This window comes from Saccoglossus kowalevskii, chromosome 6 (genome assembly GCF_978046115.1).
Source record: "Saccoglossus kowalevskii chromosome 6, keSacKowa6.1, whole genome shotgun sequence".
NCBI lineage: Eukaryota > Metazoa > Hemichordata > Enteropneusta > Harrimaniidae > Saccoglossus > Saccoglossus kowalevskii.
Window position 1 is genome coordinate 23340101 of NC_140646.1, and position 20676 is coordinate 23360776.

At 33.4% G+C, this 20676-nt stretch overlaps 4 protein-coding genes across 4 annotated transcripts in view; 2 read left to right on the plus strand and 2 right to left on the minus strand.

Moving 5' to 3' along the window:
- The window catches only part of LOC102801396 (GATOR2 complex protein WDR59-like), a 68104-nt gene extending 66318 nt beyond the window's left edge, over nt 1–1786 (minus strand). The window contains exon 1 of the mRNA XM_085500219.1: nt 1723–1786. Coding sequence (XP_085356345.1) covers nt 1723–1773 — 51 coding nt within the window. The 5' untranslated portion in view covers nt 1774–1786. The remainder of the gene's footprint in view (nt 1–1722) is intronic.
- LOC102801515 (uncharacterized) lies at nt 1787–18878 on the plus strand. The gene is made up of 2 exons (XM_006825024.3): nt 1787–2137; nt 17092–18878. The coding sequence occupies exon 2, from the start codon at nt 17194–17196 to the stop codon at nt 18319–18321; it is 1128 nt and encodes a 375-aa protein (XP_006825087.2). The 5' UTR covers nt 1787–2137; nt 17092–17193; the 3' UTR covers nt 18322–18878.
- On the plus strand, nt 2211–9344 carry LOC146742167 (ATP-dependent DNA helicase Q1-like). Its single transcript, XM_085500216.1, has 3 exons — nt 2211–3510; nt 5014–5187; nt 6707–9344. The coding sequence occupies exons 1-3, from the start codon at nt 3395–3397 to the stop codon at nt 7305–7307; spliced, it is 891 nt and encodes a 296-aa protein (XP_085356342.1). The 5' UTR covers nt 2211–3394; the 3' UTR covers nt 7308–9344.
- On the minus strand, nt 7809–16145 carry LOC100377383 (uncharacterized). Its single transcript, XM_085500214.1, has 13 exons — nt 15128–16145; nt 14793–14918; nt 14197–14375; nt 13783–13927; nt 13439–13558; nt 12976–13309; nt 12208–12557; nt 11790–12044; nt 11125–11509; nt 10296–10565; nt 9769–10008; nt 8951–9082; nt 7809–8451 (listed from the first exon to the last, which is right to left on the minus strand). Exons 1-13 carry the CDS (start codon nt 15581–15583, stop codon nt 8102–8104), a joined length of 3342 nt encoding a protein of 1113 aa, XP_085356340.1. The 5' UTR covers nt 15584–16145; the 3' UTR covers nt 7809–8101.
- Nucleotides 18879–20676: the final 1798 nt, after the last annotated feature.

Here is a 20676-nt window from a genome sequence, read left to right on the forward strand (position 1 = left end):
AAGAGTCACTTATTTTTGAACGCCGTTGGTGTTTTAACAAAATTAGTGCTGAAGGCATTTCAAGTGAGGGGTGTAAGGCCTTGCAGCCCTTGCTTAAAATGCAGTTGGCATTTCGTGAAAATGCCTATGGCGTTTGAAAGTGACTCTTTATTATGCCCGAGAACTGTCGACAGTCTACATACATGGCTGAACTATCATTGTCCCTTTTTCCACAACTGGATATTTGGGTCCCTGGCTAACCATTGGACTGAATTCATGTTCTTATAAAAATTGATAGACAATTGGGTGCAAAATCGGTTATTTCGGTTCTCAACATTTTTTTTTGCTTGGAAACTAAAGGGAGAAACAATTCAATTCTCAAGGAAGCAGGTCATTAGGATCAGATGGTTTCTTTTGGTTCAAGTTTGTACTTCTAAAAGCATAGCAAATTTGTTACTAAGTAATCAAAAAATTTTAACAATTCCACACTAGTACTTTAACAATTTCTATAAACAGGGTCCCCAGGTTTATCAATTATACATGTGCACTCCCTGAGTGGACTACTTATTCAGCATGTCTTTGACTGTAGCAATTTTCATGTCATGTAAAGAAACACAATCACAAACTCAACAACATTCACTTGCGCATTTTAGGGATTGTGAGAGTAGAAGCAAATATGATGAACACACCAGCTTCACCGTTCATAGTAATTGATGATTTGATAGCTGTCTAGAATATATGTATTTAGTGTGCATTTCGATGTAATTTGTCTATACTTGCAGTTCTAAATTTCTCTGTGTAAAATCATATTTCTGTGGTGGATGGGGACGACAGATGGACTGCTGTGGCTCTGAAGCTTACCACTGACACTGACTTTTAGCTTGCTTTTTAATAATCTGACGTTTTTGTGGTTGCATTCATACAGCATCGCAGAGATTGGTGCAAATTAGTAAACGAAATTCACACGACAACCTTCTGAACAATTTGGCATTAATGTTGCATATGTGAAACACATTATATAAGTATTGAATATGATATAATGGAATTAAGGTGATTTGAAAATGGGGATTGCTGAAAGATTTTGTGAAAAAGATTTTGAGGCTGAAGATGAATGCAGAATAAAAAAAGAGAATACAAATTAGTGAATACAATATTTGCAAGCAAAAATAATTCCTGCAACCCCATGGGCAACTCGTAATATTGCAAAATTGCCTGTTGTGAACTTTAAATCTCAATTATTAGGATTCTTGTATGAAGTTGTAAACAAAAGTGATTTTGGATTTATTAAAAATGATCCTGTTTTTTAAAATGATGTGACATTACAGGCATATTTGACCGGGAATTGAAAAATCAGTTATAAAATTTCTATAAAATGGTGAACGTACATCGCAAAGTGTATGGTTTTATAAATCACCCAAAAAGATAGATGTTTCAAAGTTAAAAAAAAAAACACTCCCCACGAGTAGTAGCAGTTTGATTGGCTCATTCGTATACTTGGTTATATAAGGTCGGAGCAGTGCATATGAAGATCTAAGAGGTATGTGTTTGGTTGCCGAAATCTAGCAGGAAATATATGGCTAGAAATCACCATAAACAATCCTGTTTAAATCGTAGTAGTAGTAATTTGTGGCGTCTTTTTAAATCATTTTGAGCAATAATTCCTGCTACACTTCGGCAACTAACCGTATACTTGGATCGTCAAGCCCCTGCGATAGAAGCAGGGTATACGGCTGAATGCATTACCTGCAAATCTCTATGCTCGGCCACAATGTTTTCGTTCCATCTTGCAGCCATTTTGACGCTGCCGCCAAGTGGTGACATTTGTCGTACACAACGATTGTCGTAAATAAGAAAATGAATTCTGTACATGTGCAATAGTCTGTGCGGAATAGCTGAAAATAACTACAATGTCATAATACGTTCAGCAGTAAAGAACTGTAATTTAGAATAAAAACAATGTAGTAAATATTACGGCAGACTAATAGGAAAGAAACAACAACTCATAAACAATCCCGGAAGTATTGGAAAGCGGCGAAAATTGATCGGAACATGGAGCATTGCAGGAACAGGAAAAATGATTGGAAAAAATGGTCTATTATATGACATGAATGACTGATATTCACTTTTAGCATGATATGAGTTGAAACACATTATCTGGGTAGGTATATTTTGTATTTATGTTTATCTGTGACAACGAAAAAGGCAAATACATTGATGAGTAGTGATTGTTTACACAATCGGGCGTCCACAGGATTAGCTGCAGTTCTGTAGCTCTGGATTTCGCTGGTGTCCGTTTTTGGCGTTTTCTGTTGCATCGGTAGTCTGATTCGGTCGTCTATTGGTAATTGCGAAACCCTAGAGCTACAGTACGAGACGTAGTCAGTTACCATACCGGACGACACAAATCCGTGTCGGCCAGGTTATTGACACTTTATTAGCAAAATTGGCTGTCTACGCTCACCTGTGTATGATCGATCGTTATCTAAACACATTTGACAACTATTCTGATTTGGATGTTCTAAATTACCGACGTTATCTACTAAAATCAGACGAATACCGGCGAAAACCCACTATTTACGCTTCAAGGTCAGCCATCTTGGAAATTTTGACCCATGACGTCACGGCGCGTCATAGTCTCGCAATTTCACGAATAAGCCACTCGATTGGAGTTGTGTTGAGATTTAATGAATATTATGGATGAAAACAACCACAAATATATATGCAATGTATAAAAAAAATCGAAACATGGTATCAGAAATAAAATAACATAATATAAATTAATAATTGTATTATTTTAATTATTTATTTTGAAAAAAAAAATGATAATAATAAAAATGAATTGTGGGTATTTTCTCACACAAGCCAGTGTTGTACAATAAAATGAGTTCATACACAACAGAAGTTGTGAGGCAGTTGTTTGGCGTTAAGATGGAAACCTTATTAGGTTATGAGTTGAAGAAGGACCAACTGGAGCTCATAACAAATATTATGAATAAAAGGCATACCATGGGCATATTGCCTACAGGTTTTGGTAAATCTGATGTATACATCACCCCGCCTTTATTGTTGGACCAAGCAGAGCCTGGTATTCACCACATATCCCTGGTTGTGAGTCCACTAAAAAGTTTGGTTATGGATCAAGTGGCCAACTGGTCATTAAAAGGAATAAAATGTGCTGGCATTGTAAACAGAGATGAAATGGAGGTGGAGACCATTGAGGGTGAGTTTATTTATTTTTGCTCTCAAAATAAAAATTAACCAGAAATAAAGTTTTTTTTATAGAAGTAGCTCATAATAAAAATAATAATAACTTTGTTACACAACCAAAAAATAAAATATCTTTTATCAAAAGTGACTCAAATTTTTTTCTATTATTTTTTAAGGTCTGAAAAGAGGAAGATACAGTGTAATTTTTATGTCACCAGAGAGTGTTTTGGAAATAGATGACTGGTCATTTATTTTAGAATCAGAAATATACACGAAAGGCGTATGTCTTGTAGCACTGGATGAGGCTCATGTTATTTGCACATGGTAATAAATTTAGTTAGTGAATTTATTTTACACATCCATATTTTATACAGAATTAAACTTATCCTATGACATTCCTAAGTTACTATAAATTCAGGTAAAAGTAATGGCAAAAATTAGTTTATAATACAAGAAATCGTTGTTATGATGTCATGTCCATGTTATTAGCTCAAAAGCTTATAGAAAGTTTATGGAATTAACCATGTTTGTCCCTGCATGAACACAGATGTCTTTTAAAGAGGAAAGTTTCAATTTCATTGCACTTGATGTTTATTTCTATGGGAGTGGCAGTCTCTTGTTTTCTATTGTTATGGTAATCTCATTGCCATATTTACTTCAAGATAAATCCAATTAAATAATTTCCCCTTTTGTTAGTATCTCGGACACTGCTGATCCAATTTAGCTGAACTTTGGTACACATGTACAGTTGAATAGACTGAAGAGGAATTATAATTCTGTAACATTAATTAGGTTACTGATCAATTAATTTTTTGTTAATATCTTATGAACTAATAGTCGAAATGACTCCAAACTTAGTATAAACAAACTTTATATTTTCTTACCAGGTGTGCACTATGCAGCTTAATTAACAATCTCATTTGCATATTTAATTAATTTTGAATTTTTATTGATATCTGTGAACTTGGTTTTAGCATACTTTATATTTCCATATAAGATATGCACTATTGAGATGCAACTTAATTAATTAGCTTATTTGCATATTTAATTAAACTTCTATCGGTAGTGTTATTGACTAAACATGGTATAAGCATACTTATACATTTCCATATGAGCTTTGCACCATGCATGCCATATAGAGTTTCAATTCAATTAACGGGTTCTTTTGCATATTTTATTATTTTGATTTATATATCTCGTGAACTGTTAGTCCAAATGTGACAAAATTTTTAATAGCGACGTAGTGTTTAGCTATAAGAAATGTACTCTTGATTTTTAATTTAATCAATGTGCTCATTAGCATATTGATTTTTGAATTTTTGTTGATATTTTGTGAACTGTTAGTTTAAATGTGACTAAAAAACATACTGTGTATTAATCTATGAGGAATGCACTATCGAGTTCACTTAATGAGTCGCTTTGCAGGTTTAACTGATATTTAAGTTTTGTTAGTATCTTATAAACTACTGAAATTTATTGTGACTGAACTTGGCAGGTGATGGGTATAATATGTAGTTATGAGTTGCCACCTAATTAATAGCTCATTTACATATTTAATTGTGTTTTTATCTCCCTCATACATGGGAGCATTTTTTTCATTGTACATTGCATTGAACAAATTTATATTGTTGCATACAAATATTTATACTTGATTCTAGATTATGTTAAATGAGTTTGGTAACTACCCTGGTCATATTACAAAAAAAAGGAACACAAAAACCAATGTTGAATTTGTGAATCTGTGTTCTTATTTTCAAAAATATGCTATGCCTTTCATTTGATACATGCTTATATCATATATTCATGGAAGTTTCATAATACCTGTAGGGGAGAAACTTTTAGGCCTGTTTACAAGCGAGTTGGAGATTTCCGAGGCCATTTCACAGGAGCAAGTTTGGCCATATTGAGTGCTACATGCACAGATAAAGTACAGAAGATTATTTTAAACACCTTGCATTTAGAAGACAAAGAAGTTTTTACAATAGCTAGGCATCCTGACAGGTAAATAACTACAATATTACATAATGTTGATCTTTATTTTAGAATAGTTAAAATGTTTAATGTAAGAAAATGTCATTTTATATAGGCCTAATATTTATTTATCAATGAAGAGTCAGCCAGGAATGAAGTTTTTAGAGGATGTTAGGTGGTATATTGATGAAATTAAATTAATGGGGAAAAATGCAAGAAAAGCAATTATATACATGAGGTCTGTATTTTTAATTAATCTATGTTGCATATAATCAAATATTCGGTAACAAAAGATAAAAGTTTCTCTCACGAACAAATTTTTATTAGTCTTTGAAGTAAATATTTTTGTAAACTAATTAATTTTATGCTAATAAATGTTTTGTTTTCACATATATTATATTGCATGCTTGTTCTTTTGTTATGTTTCTGTATATACATTTACACTGTAATTGGAGTAAAAAAAAATAATTACATGTTCTGACATTATTGGAAATGTACTGCATTGTCACTCTGCACAAAACCATGAACATTTTTACAAAAAAATAAATTAACTTGGAGGTTTCCTGTTAAGACTATAGCACAATTAGATGCCATTTGAAAGACAACACTTTTTAAGAGTTTATTTTATCCGTACATGATTTACTTATAAACTACAAACACAGTGTAATCAAAATATTAACTTTGAAGTTTTACATGTATATTGCTGCATCAGTAAATACTGTAAAATACTTAAATTTAGCTGGAATTAATTTTCCCTGAAAAGACTTTTTGGATGTTTTGTATGGCATTTTTTTCACTGATTTTTGGTGATTTGAATGTAAAATAAAGGAAAAAAAGGTATATTCACTGAATCACTCCTTCAGCGGAAATAGTGAAAATTAAATCCAACCGAAAATAAAGTATTTTACAGTATACTGATAAGTGTGGCATTAACAGGCTAAAATATAATGTATAGCCCTTAATTGCCAGAGTGGGTATTCACAATATGGACTAGACCAGGTCTAAATATTTCATCTTCTGTTTACCTCCTCTCAGCGAATTATACATGATTATTATCAGAAATTAAAAATAACTTTATTAGAAGTACATCATCAGTAGAAGTACATCCAAAATGATATTTTTTGTAAAACTTGATCACTTAAAGGGCAATACTAGTCATCATACTGTGCTTGAGCAAGGTCAAACTCCATGCAGTTTGTTGACAACACACCCCATGATGCAATGTTTACATTAGCAATACAAATACAACTGTGACTGAAAGAGAGCTTCCATAAAGTTAAAGAAATAAGGGAAATGTGCTTGCTTGGTTCAATTTTTGTAAGAAAAGTGATGTGTTAACGGTAAATCATAAATTGTTTATTAACACAAACGATGCACATGAGCAGTGCGATGACTATCACTTTTTAATTAAAGTATGACGTTTTGATTTCATAGTATTACATGGTTACAATGTATTATATAAGCAAATGTTCTACTAATAGGGCTACTAACAGTATAAATTAATTTAATGTCAAATTTAACACTACTGTGTTGTCAATACAAATTCCAGAACTCAAACCCAAACTGGTAGACAGTGGAGTAATATCATGAATTACTTGGGCAACCATGCATACATTGACCAGAAAAAAAATGTAAGATGTAGAATGGTCGATGTCTTTCATGCCAATGTGGAATTAGAGGACCAGAAAAGAGTACTGGAGAACTTTGCTCTATCAGACAGCACAATCAGATGCGTTGTTGCTACTGTTGCATTTGGCATGGGGATCAATATCCCAGATGTCGATTTGGTACTGCACTGGGGAGGGAGCAATAATATTTTGCAATATTGGCAAGAAGTTGGGCGATGTGGGAGAGATGTCACAAGGAAGGGTGAGGCTTACTGTTATGCAGTTAAAACCGATATTGTAAGGTGTGACGAAGATATGAAGAAACTTTGCAATAACTTGAATACAGGCAAAATGAAGTGTCTCAGAATTGCAATTCTTCAAGAGCTGACAATACCTGAAATGGATGCAGAATACCTGAAGGGTCTCACTAACCGAGATAGGTGTACACAAGCATGTGGGGAAAAATGTACATGTCATCACTGTGTATGTTGCTGTATCTGTAGAGGAGCCTGTCCATGCCAACATTTATCAGCTGGAGTATAGCCATACAACCCCTTCACACTAATCCAAACTTCATTACAACATATATTGACCACATGCATTATCTAATATTGATACATTTGAGTGTAATAATGACACTGATTTGCAGAAATAAACAACTCAACTTTCCATCCTTTTCAAAACATATTGTAAGGTCTGAACATTGCTACCCAAATCTGCATATTTATCATTCTTGTAGAAGAATGGCAGGACTTACAATGGGCCATACTAGTTTATATCTGCACCCTTTGTTGATGAGGCAGAATTTTCCAAAAATATTATGGGAAAAATATTTCATAATTCAGGTTGTATACTTGTTTGATAAAAGAGACCAGGAAATCTTATGTATGGAAACAACTATCAAGGTGACACAAATGAACTCCCTAACACTACAAGGATTATACTTTTGGATTTCCATCATATCATATGGTGAATTGTGATTTGGAAATATAACTATGCATGAAGGGGTGCAGATATAAACTGGAATGACCCAATACTGTGTAATACTTTATTTTCACGTAATTTTATTTTTAAGCCATAATACAAAACAGTAAAAATCTAATATCAACACTTAATGTCTAAAAACTGTCTTTCCTATACTTTACATTGTGTCTAGATATAAATAAAACATATGTACACTTGTCAACAGATGTTGTGATAATATTCATGAAAAACGTATATAGAATATCATGGAAACAAAGTATGTATTGGTGGCAAAATACAGTGCTGCAGTGACCATTTTGGCAAATTGCTAGCCTTCCCCACATATATTTTGGCGCTATTTATTGTAATTGATGTTACTCAGTTGGGAGACAACTTCTTTCAGCATCTAAATTTGTAGAATATTTGTGCAATCTGGTTCTTAATTTCTGTGGCATTTCTATTGTGATTTTGTTTTCAAAGTCAGGAAAATCTTTATGCCGCCTGCCATCCACTACATCAAAAAGGCCATCATGTCTGTATGTTAAAATAAATTTCCTAACATCATCTACATAAGATTCTTTGGATGCTCTTGTCCTTGAAATATGAATGTCAATGACCTTAGAAAAATAGGCTTGGTCCATCTTAGAGCCCAGATTCCCGACCAATTGACTGGTACGTGCAACTTGAGAATCACTGTACTGTCCATGTGTGTGCTTCAAGTTATCTGAAAAAATATTAAAGCAAGTTTAGTGTGTGCTTTCTGTCTGCAGAAATACTTTTAACCAAATTGTATGTACATGTACACTGTAAAACGTGTCTTTTTAGCAAGCATGATATATTGGCTGATTTAGCTAAGCTGTTATGTAGTTAATGTAATTATACAGTTCATGATTCAATTGGGTTTATGGCTATTGAAAAGACATCTAAAGATGTATTTAACACATAAAAGACAAATACTGTATGTAGATAATTCAAAGTGTTGTATAGGATCTTTAGGGTGACAATTATATCTGGTGATATTAAAAAGCTGATTAGTATATTCATTGTTTAGGTTAATTTTAGAACTGTATGTTGGGCTAAAACAAAATGTACCTATACTTTGGTTGTGCTCCAAATAGCTCATTAATTGCTTGACCATGTATAATTATTCATTTCAAATTGCATTATGTATCCCATTTCATGCAAGATCTGTTAAGAGTTTAACTTTAGTCAGAGAGACTTACCTTTGAATTCATTATTTAGGAATTCATTTACCAAATCTAATGGAATATTATGTCCAGCTCCACCTGTCAAATTTGCAGTCCTGTTATACTTTAGTTCATGGCTAATTCTTTGTGTCATCCAACCATTTATGCCTATAAATGTGATTTTATATTGTCTTAATAACTTTGCATGTGTGGTTATTTATTTGCCCATGATGATTAACTGTAAAAACTAGCACCATAGTGCATGATCTCTAATAAGAAACCAATCTACTCTTAATCAGAGTATCTGTAAATCTTGCATAGTAAAAGCTTATGTTTTACTGTACATATTTTGTAGACATTATTGGGGCAGTGGTACCAGTACTAGCACTCTCAGAATTGTATTGAAAATAAAAGACAATTTAATGTAAAATTTTGTTCAATTATTCACACCAACATTTTTTTCAAACTTGAAACATGAAGAAAACTATTATTTGGAGAGGTAAAAATGTTCTGCTCTGCAACGTTGTGCTTTGCCAATTATGGGTGTCTGGGTTTATACAAGCTTTCAGATTTTGTCTGTAGTGGTGATAATAGTGAGAGATACCTTGTGATGGAGACTTTTGACTTGCAACTTTTACCGTATTTTCTCTATTAAAAGAGCATCTCCAATTGTAAGCCAACAGTTGCATTGATTGTATACTGATTTATTAAATTGTATGATTTATCAAAATATCACCTTATCAGTACCTCTGTCATTTACACTAGTACCGATATGTGCTATTAATAGAGCAAATACAGTAATTATGTACCTCTATGCACTTAATCATGTTATAATTATAGCAACATATCATTACCTGCCAATAATCTGTGCCCAAGTATAAGATACTTGTAGTGATTGTTTGACCAAAAATCAATCATATTGATTCTCCAGGTCCGCATCATTGCCTCACCATCATTTTCTCTTTCCGAATCTTTTTCACAGAAATACTTCAAACCTTTCCAGGTCAATGCAGTGGTGTACTCTGCAATGTGATCCTTTTTATCTGATGCTTCTTTATACTTGTAACAGGCAACTGAACAATACCAGTCATCAACTAGATAATAAAATGTTGTCAGATGAACAAAATGTAATAGCTGTGTGGCTGTCTGTTACAAGTTTGTCTATAGGTTAGCAAACATAATTAAAGTACAAATTTAAAACACTTCTTCATTTGAATGTAAGCAAGCAAATACACTGCAGCTACCAATTTATATTTACATAATGACAACAAGTTCTGAATCATACAGCTTATCTGTATTCTTAAATAAATATACATGAGAAGGTAATTATATAGTCTACAAAAGAAAGTGTCTATGGGCTTGATGAATGTATATATATTACCTGGCAACTCAACTAATCCTTTGCAGTCAACATGAAAACGTTCACCATTCAGACAGTTATTACCGGCCATACATTTAACAACTTCTATACCAGGTTGATACACCTTACAACAAAATGAAACACTTTTTTCACAGTCTGGTGAACACCACCACTCTTCATCTTCTCCTGGAAGGTTATCTTCTTCTAAATTTACACATTCAATGTGGTACCACCTTCCTAATGCACAACTTTTGCCAGCGGAACATTCAATCCAGGTTTCACAATCCACACCTTTTTTAAAACAAAAATTTAAACATAAATACTTGTGACACCTTACTTTGACATATACTAAAGATAATGAATAACATGAAGAACCCAATACATAACCCCCACAAAATTATGTTTTTGTGTTAACACAACACACTAGCAGTAGTACAAGCCCTTTAAAGCAGAGTGAAAAAAAATCATTTTAAAAACATGATGTTGGTACACAAGTTTATTTTTTATATTTTATCTCACTTTTTGACTACTTTTAGCTTTGATGTTAATTTCTGAGTAAAAAAATGAAAATTAATCATTCACACTGTGACCAGAAACACTATAGTTATTATTATTTTTTTGTGCACTTGATGAAGATTACTAAGAAAATTATTAGTAAGTAAGCTTCATACAAATTCACTAGGTATAGAACCAACAATTATTTTTTGGCAATTTCACGTTGGTTATAGTCCAATTTAACACACATACTGACTACCACCCGATATTGTTAGTGGCCAGGAGAAAAAATGAATTTGGAAATTTATAGAAAGTCTTGTGATTGAGAAAATTGTGACATAAATTTATAGAATACCTTCATCTGGGTCACATATGCAGAATACTCTTGCATCTTCTTCATCATCACTATCAGCAGCTTGTGAAATAGAACAAGTATCTATAACGGGCCACAAATGTGTAACTACATTCTTTGATACAGTCTGTAGGTATTGTTGTCTCAACTCTTTCCTTTCTTCACAAGGAGAATTTGCAGGTTTGTCATCAATATCATCTAATCCCAACAGTTTGATGCAAAGCAGTGACACCAATCCCTCAGTAGTGAATGTTAATAAATCTGTCACTTCATTCATGTTATCCATTACTTTGGTTTTCACATTTTTGTGTTTAAAAACAGTCTTTATATTGTATAAAGTGCCTTTACTGCCAGCACTTTTAGCATTATACATCTTATCCATGATGTCCTAGAAAATATAAAGTTTTACTAATTACTACAATACCATTAAGATATAAACTTTGTATCTAAGGAAATTATGATACTGATCACCAAGTTGTGTAGTATTATTCATACAATAAATTACACGAATCAAGATGCACATGACTGTATAGTTCCATACATTTATGCCTGCAACTAGAATATAAAATGCTGTTGTTTAACTCAGTTAGAGAAGCACTTTTAATACAGCAAAATGCAATATGTACTAATAATACTAATATGACATAAGAGCAGAGGTAGATTCTTACTTGTAATACAATGCCACGTCTATGAAACTCCTGTGGAGCCGGTTCAAGTCCAGCTAGCCTATTAGCTGGGTCTTCACTAGCAGCCATAGATATGCGGGCATCAATCATTCTTTCAACTGACTGTTGATCACCATTACACAGTATAGTATATGGGGTTCCATCTGGCTGCATTGGCACATACTTTTTCAGGTGTTTCATTATTGCAAGCACCCCTTTGCTACTCCCTGGGTTTTCTTGCACTACTCCTAAATTTATCTGTTTACAATGATAAAGAAAGAATACATCATTGCTTTATCCTATATCATAATTTCACATGCTTATAATGCAGAATACTTGCACATGCACACATGTTAAGAATATGATATTATCTAGATATTAATTTACATACACCTGGTATTTAGGGGCAGGCTTAACTTACCACTTTACTTTTCTTCTTAGATAACTCAGACTGTTCATGAATAATATGTTCCACTACACAATCAGAATAAGAGCTCTTAAAATGTGTGAGATGTTTGCAGATTATCCTTGAAACAACAACTGCCATACGTTTTTCAAGGGCATCCCAATCCTCTTGAGAGGGAAGGAAAGAATTCAATGGAATTGTTGTAGCCAGCTCTCGTTTTTCATCATTTAAATGCATAGCAGGTACTCTGTTCTGTGTAGCAAAACACATCGCCCACATTAAAAATTTGTTCTGTTTAGACGATGTATGATACCGAGATAAACTTAGTTTCTGGACATTGTCCCAGCACAGACTGTATCCAGGACCTGAAAATATAATGAAAACAGACAAGTGGGTAAACATTATGAAAGGCTACTGCTGCCGGTGCAAGTTCAACTGGTAGCAAACTGCCATCTCCATGGAGCCATACATTTCCTATGTTATGTCAATCAAATGACCATGCATTTTACTGGTCCTGGTCTAAAGTACAAATAATATAATTTGTTGCAGATAACAATGAATTTGAATATGAGTATGCATGCTTGGTGGTTCATAGTAATAGCATAATTGTCACAATAAACTAGGGCTGCATGGGTATGAAACTATAACATATACTGATCATTTTTATAATTGAGGGCTTTACAGAATATGTAAATGCTGCAAAACCCAATACAAAATGAAGGAAAAACTAATTTACAACAATGTTAATTTTCTCTTTAGTGCAAAACACTATATATAACTTACATTCATTCAATGGTTGAATTCCACCATCACCTGTGTCTGGTCCAAAGAGAGAACGTCTGTAACTAACACCATCCTCCTCTGTAGATTTATCATCACTGCTTGCAGAAGTAATGGAAATTTCACTTTCACTGGCACTACAATCACTTTCACTGGCACTACAATCACTTTCACTGCTAGTAGTAGGACTAGTCATTAACTCTTGAAGAGGAATGGTAGTTACACCATCCGTTGTATGAACATTAGGCCTACTGTCCATATTATCAACATCGCCAAATGCAACATCTATGTCACCATCATCACTACTGATATTAGGAGCATCATCTCTTAGTTCTTCCTGTCAAAATATGTATTTAAAATGACTTTTAACATACACTTTTATTGTTAATAGTATTCACATTGACATTCATTGTATCCATTATCTATTCATCACCAATAGCTATGCAAATAAATTCTTATACGTTACCTCTATCTTGCTTTTCATGTCATACATTTCTTTGTCAAAGTTTTTTCTCATTCTGTCTATTGTGCCACGTGTTCCATTTACGCCCAAACAAATACCAACATGCTGGAAGCACTTGAAAAGCTGCATAATTGAAAAAAATAACATAATCTAAAATAAAGTCAGTTGTTTAATAAAATTAGATTAGTAAATACTGTGGGCATACTGCATACTGATAAATAAAGCAGATAAATAATACAGATTGTGCAGAAGCCAGAGATTGACATGAAAATATAATTTAAAAGTCTGTGTATTTACAATGTCTAAACATTGGTTGGCATGAAATTATTGTTATGTATGTTCCATACCTTCTGACTACAGCCACTTTTATACATTTGAATGGAGTTAAATGCTTGTATTATATTAAATTTTCTTCTTTTTCTTAAATGTAGCAAATTGCACATAATCATTCCATATGCTGGAGTTAGTTTGCCACAGCTACCATCAGAACGACTACAAACACAAATATGAAATAAATGCCATTAATTCTTAAAATAATGCTAAAGCAGTTTTCTTTAAATATTATGCAATTAAGTAAGTGATAAATCCAATCAACACTCAATTGAATAACACCCTCTCCCAAATATGGTTTAAAAACTTTTGTTTTTCTAAACTGGCATACTTTATGTAAGTGATAATTCACACAACCTTGTTTTCTTTCCTGCGGCACATTTAATAAAATTTATACTGAAAAATTGTCATCTATAACAAACTTTACTTACATGTCTATCAGATTATGACTACGTTGGGTAGTTAAAGCTGCTCTGATGATACTGGTCAGCAGAGGTAGACCACAATTGACCTCTTCAATTATTTTTTCCCATTGAAAAGACTCGCATGTCTCTTTAGAAAGTGTCATTGGTCTGCTTTTTTTAATGTAATTACCAACTTCCTTCCTTACCTATAATAATTTTCAGTCAAAGAAGTTTAAATATATTAAAAAGAAATATTAAATATCAAACATTTTCCTTGCATTATATTACTGGAAATGACATTTAAAATACTGTATACAACTAGTTGTTTGATTATGCAGTAATCTGAGGTTAACCATTAGGAGCATCATTTTGCATTAATTAGTAACATCTCTACTTAGATGATTATTTCCACAATGTTTGCTAACTTTGTGTCCTTGGCTTGTTTTAGCACAAATGCCAGTCATCATTGTCTGACCTCTAAACCATGTGATGTTTACAATTCCTTTGTTTTATGCCTAACTGCCAATCAGATTTGTTCTAACTTTATTATTCTCATAAATAAAAGTGTGTTGAACCAAAGACAATTGGTTGAACACACCAAAAACAACAACTTTAAAACCTACCTTGTTGCTTATAACAGTAGCAATTTGTTTCCGTGCACGAACACTTCTGTGATACAGAATGCTAATAGCAGACTCATAATCATGTCTCTTAACAGCAAGAATGACTCTTTTCACAAATGTTAATTTCTGTTGAAAAAGAAGCTTTAATTAGGGTTATTGTAACATTTTTTTTTTTAAGATTTGAAACATGTGAAATTAGGTTTTTGCCATTCAATCAATGTTTGAGAGAAAGTAGTACAATAAATTGTGGCACTTTCCTTTCAAATAATGAATAGAGTATCAAACACTTTAAATAAATTATTTTATTTAACACTAGTATTTAATATAACACTAACCTTTGCTGTTTCATAATGGTTTTCATCAGCATCCTCCACATTTCTATGTTTTTTAAGAGTGCGTGGTGTTCTGGTTGGAGTACATCTTTTTCTTTTAAGATGAAGATATGTACCCTCAGCACATCTTGCAAAAAAACCCTGCTTGGCTTCTTTCCCTTCTCTAATTTTTCTTCTAGATTTTTCCAGAAGTGCATAGCAATCTTGACATAGGCACCTGGGTGCATCAGATTTGTGGCCTAGGGGTGTCAGGTTTGTTTCATACACTTCATCCAGTGCATCCTTGACACACTCTACTTTACCAACTTGTTTCACAAGAGAATGTCTCTTATATCCTTTTGCCTTTACCTCAAATGCATTCCCACAGTTGATACACATAGACATGGTAATGGATATGGAGGTGTAGCAAACACTGGCTTGTGTGAGAAAATACCCACAATTCATTTTTATTATTATCATTTTTTTTTTCAAAATAAATAATTAAAATAATACAATTATTAATTTATATTATGTTATTTTATTTCTGATACCATGTTTCGATTTTTTTTATACATTGCATATATATTTGTGGTTGTTTTCATCCATAATATTCATTAAATCTCAACACAACTCCAATCGAGTGGCTTATTCGTGAAATTGCGAGACTATGACGCGCCGTGACGTCATGGGTCAAAATTTCCAAGATGGCTGACCTTGAAGCGTAAATAGTGGGTTTTCGCCGGTATTCGTCTGATTTTAGTAGATAACGTCGGTAATTTAGAACATCCAAATCAGAATAGTTGTCAAATGTGTTTAGATAACGATCGATCATACACAGGTGAGCGTAGACAGCCAATTTTGCTAATAAAGTGTCAATAACCTGGCCGACACGGATTTGTGTCGTCCGGTATGGTAACTGACTACGTCTCGTACTGTAGCTCTAGGGTTTCGCAATTACCAATAGACGACCGAATCAGACTACCGATGCAACAGAAAACGCCAAAAACGGACACCAGCGAAATCCAGAGCTACAGAACTGCAGCTACCACAGGATGGGAGTGGGGGGGGGGTGTATTTTATTATTGCTAAAACCTTGCTTTTTAGCGTCAAAGAGCAAGGTACGTTTCTGCAAAAATGGTTATTTTTTTCCAAATCGGAAGTATTCGCTAGACAAATGTTTGGCTCCGATCAAGAGACAATCACTCGACATGGGGACATTTTTTGCTGTCCAAGAGCAAACTCAACATTCATTTTGAAGGAGGGTAAGGGAAGTTAAATATCTACTACAGCTATAACTACAAACTAATAGTGTTCTCAAAACCAATATGCAAATTATGGATAACACTACATGTACTACAAATATTGTTATTGGAAAGACTAAACTTTTTCAGATACGAGGACACTTGTACGAACAACAGTACCGGTAGGTTATATTTAGGTAGTTTGATTGTATTCAATTTAAGTGGCAGCTGTAAATAATTTCGAAAAGCATCATTCTACCAAGTAGTTTAATAAATTCTGTGGGTATACCACATTGCAATTATTAAGAGAAGGTTCTGTCTGATGTTTTTGATGGCATCATGCACTGTTGAACCCTTAACTCTGGCCATACCTTTCAACATTATCAGCAGTAGAGTTGTCAAGACCACATGGAACATGGAGAAGATGAGTAATATTTGAATATTATTTTGTCTTCAAAACTATGGATGTCTTCTACAAATTTTTCAAAATGCATGGCCTTGAGTACTTTCTAAAACTCTCATACCAAGAGACTAGCAGCTTTTAAAACTGGTTTAAATAATTTAAAAAAATAAGCCAGTAAATTTTGAAAATCTGTAGTCAGATTTACAGATCGGCGAAATTTTACTATTGTTTTTTATTTAAATCTATAGCAGATTTATAAACCATGCCTGCTTAGTAATATCAACCATCTTTCAATATATATTTATTATATATTAATTATTTGTGAATTTGTCATGTATTTTCAGAACTTGTATTACCAGTGATATAATCAAAAGATCATTGCAGTAAACCTGACTATCCTGAACCGGTTCTAAGTTTGAGAGGTCCTTGTACAATTATTTGCACAAATGTATGTACATTGTACAAGTCTTACAATGAGTCAGGATGACAATACTCAGTTGTTTCCTTTTCAAAAGTTACCAGCCGACTGTCAGGTATACATTTTCTCTCATTTAAACAGTATTGAGAAAGCAAAAATTGCCACTGTGTGTAAATCCTGGAACGATCTACTACGAACCCCAAGGCTGTGGAACTGTGTAGATTTTCATATACTCACCTCCTGTGATTGCACCATTTACATCGGTATAGGTAACCGAAGACCTGTCAATACATGCGAGAAATGCAAATCACTATCGCACTATGTAGACTTCAAGCAAAGGTGTTATCGGTACATAGCTCATTTAGCCGAGAGGAGAGCAGTTATTAAAAGTCTGAAGTTTCAGTTTGATCTCCATGAGGATAAAAATGTTTGGTTGAAATTATTGGTTTATGCCTTGAATATGACAACCGTGAATGAACTCAGCATTGTTGATTGTAATTGGACAGTGACGGGAGAAAAACCCAGCTCACTGTATGTAACTGATGATTTCATGGAAAAGAAAAAGGAGCAGCGTGTTGAGGCATTACAAGGTTTTTTACTTGTTCTGAATAAACATTCCCCCAACATCAACACTTTGCGCTTGGAATTTGATTGGTCTGAAACATCACTGGAATTACTTTCATCCTTCAAAGAAATAAAATGTTTGGAACTTTATCGCTTTTGGGTTTATAAAAGCATTCCGCAGGAGAGAATCAACTTTCTCTTAAATAATGCCAAAAAACTGGAATCCTTGAAACTGGAAATATGGGTACCGTACCAACATGAAGAATTGCATCCACAGTTCAGTTTAATGTCTTCCACATTGCAGTACCTTGATGTCTCTTCCTCTAAAGGGTTTTTCATTAGGAGTTTAAATATGCCACAGCTGAAAACACTGATTATTGTACGACTGCCATGGATTGGTCCACTCCTTCCTGTGAGTATGCTAGACATCACATGTGTTTATGATGTACTCAGGGAGGGGGCCCCTAAATTGGAACAGATCAACCAGCACAAGTTATGCAGTGATTGGAAAAATTTATGTTACCCAGAGTTAGAATCACAGTTGAATCACACATGTTATTGCACGAAACACAAAAAAGGCTGGGCATTGTAAACATGCAATATACTAGTAGTCCTGGCTCTTCAAGAACATAGTGAAACTATTAAAACATTGCCCATATAAAGTTCATTGTTTATTCCAAGCCTGTATCTCAGTTGATAGACTGATTGAGAGTGCAGATACTGTAAAAGAGGAAATATTAATTTTAGTGGATTTGATATCGCTGGGAAATTTCTTAGGTTTTAAACACTGCTGTTGTCATTATATTCTCGGGGCGAATCTACATCACAGAACCTTCTACGTTGCTAAGACGTTCACCACTGTACCACGTATTTCTATGGGCTCTGCACAAGCTGCTGTGAATCGCTGATCGAAGAGCCGGTGAAAACAGCTAAATTCAAGAAAACAGTACAAACTCAACTTTGATGTCATCCTTAGCAACCAAATCTATGTATGTTACACATGTAGGGGGTAATTCTGCCATGAGGAGGAAATGTCCGGATGTCGGCCCTCGAGAACACCAGTCTTTCAGTAGACGATGTTTCTTGGGTTTTAATTTAGCACATGTAGCTATTAATGGAATAAACAGAAAATAAAATCCAGAAAATAAATCTTTTGATCTCGTTACTGCCTTGGTTTGCCCTGGGTCTCATAGGTTCATGGACTCATTTCTTCTCAAATTCTTATAATACACATTTTGACAAAAGTTATAAAACTAAGCATAAATATACACTGTCTAACTTATGGAGAAAACAAGTGGTAAACAAGTTTTATCTTTGGTTAAAACATTATAAATATATACAAATCCAAACTTTTAACATTGTAGAAGATGGTAAAACTATTGTGTGATGTTTGCTGTTTTATACAACCTAAAGTTATATTATTGGCAAAACTGAGTTGAAAGCTCTAGCAATTTTTGGTTGGCTAAGTTATTATTTCAAATTTTGCTTAGATTTCTAAACGCAACTACCGGTAACCTATAAAGTACGTACTGTTCAATATACAAAGTTAATGAATAGAATTAGGGACCTAATGATGTGCAAAGAAACATTTCAAGTGTTCTATGTTCATCTGTTCAGAATAGAAAATGCTTTACATCAAAATAATGAGTTTGTTAGCAAGCATTGCACAATAATTTTACCAGCTCATGTCCATAAATGGAACATTTTTTTAGCCTAACTTACATGTACTTTGTAGGTTTTTTTGGGCTTTCTGAACTTAAGGTAGAAGCCTACTCATAAATTAAAAAAAACAGAATTTATTCATTTTGCAATAAATTGTGCTCTAAGGCAATATAAGGATATTGACCTAAAAAAAGTTGGGTGTCACCAGCCTTTTTTTCGAGAAATTGATGGTTTTATTTTAGTGGAAAATCGCCATTTTGACACTATTATAACGCTTTTACCACAGGTTTCTATGGCAGAGATATTATGCAAATCTCAAAATCTAGCCTGGTGACATAGGCTGAAAAAATCATATATTGTTAATGATGGAGTACTTTTTGTTGTTCTGAATTATTTAAAAAATCTAGGTTTTAAAAAGTGTCAAAAAATGCAGTTTTTCTTTAACATTGTGTTCTATATAAATGTTCTAAAAATAGCAATTTTCAAGAAATATTTCAAAAAGCATAACTGTAACACACAAAATAATGCTATTTCATTGTACCATGAGACATTAGCTTCATGATTGTAAATAATAAACTAATGAACATTGTCATGCGATTTATGACCAATTTTGTCAAAAATTATGACTAGGCTTCTACCTTAAGTTACTCATATTGTCATTGATGGCAGTGTTTTAAGTATTTTTATGATTTTGTTTTTTGTACATACAAATAAAAATTAGTTGATTTTATCATTTATTTTAAAAAAGTTGTCATGTTTATCCAGGATTTATAAGAGGAGTGTATGCAAATTATGTTGACACGTGAATTGTCAGATTATCACAAATAAATGTGCATTCCTGGAAACACTAATGCTGATAAATTCAATGTATTTATAAACCACATGGACATATGGGATTGGTTACTGAAGTCTAGTAGGAAATATGATTATGAAAAAAATGGGTCTAATACTGGTATATGACATGAATTGTACTGTTATTCTTTATATTTATGCAACAAAAAATTCAATTAATTTCAGTGGACCACAGAGTCTTGTAAACTTACTTTTCAGCATTAACGGGTGAACGCCACCCTGAAAGACGGAACCGAGAAGATCAAATATCAAAGTAATGATTGACGTTCCATCTACTGACTAGGAGAGAAAAAGACTATAATATATACACTGTATAAGAAGTATATATGTTTTGTTCTGTCCAGTGACCCCTGACCCCGACAGTCCGGCAGTTTCAGACTATCTGGTCTACAACACAAATAGACATCACTGACTCAGCTTAAATTGATAATAT

Excerpts from the sequence above, each read along its gene's own strand:
- LOC146742167 (XM_085500216.1), top strand. The coding sequence starts at position 3,395 with ATGTCACCAGAGAGTGTTTTGGAAATAGATGACTGGTCATTTATTTTA. Across the intron at positions 3,511-5,013 it reads GCTCATGTTATTTGCACATG|GGGAGAAACTTTTAGGCCTG; the intron begins GTAATAAATTTA and ends TAATACCTGTAG. Across the intron at positions 5,188-6,706 it reads ATAGCTAGGCATCCTGACAG|AACTCAAACCCAAACTGGTA; the intron begins GTAAATAACTAC and ends TACAAATTCCAG.
- LOC100377383 (XM_085500214.1), bottom strand. The coding sequence starts at position 15,583 with ATGATAATAATAAAAATGAATTGTGGGTATTTTCTCACACAAGCCAGT. Across the intron at positions 13,559-13,782 it reads AAAGTGGCTGTAGTCAGAAG|CTTTTCAAGTGCTTCCAGCA; the intron begins GTATGGAACATA and ends TCAATTATGCAG. Across the intron at positions 9,083-9,768 it reads TGGGCACAGATTATTGGCAG|GCATAAATGGTTGGATGACA; the intron begins GTAATGATATGT and ends TCACATTTATAG.
- LOC102801515 (XM_006825024.3), top strand. The coding sequence starts at position 17,194 with ATGTATGTACATTGTACAAGTCTTACAATGAGTCAGGATGACAATACT.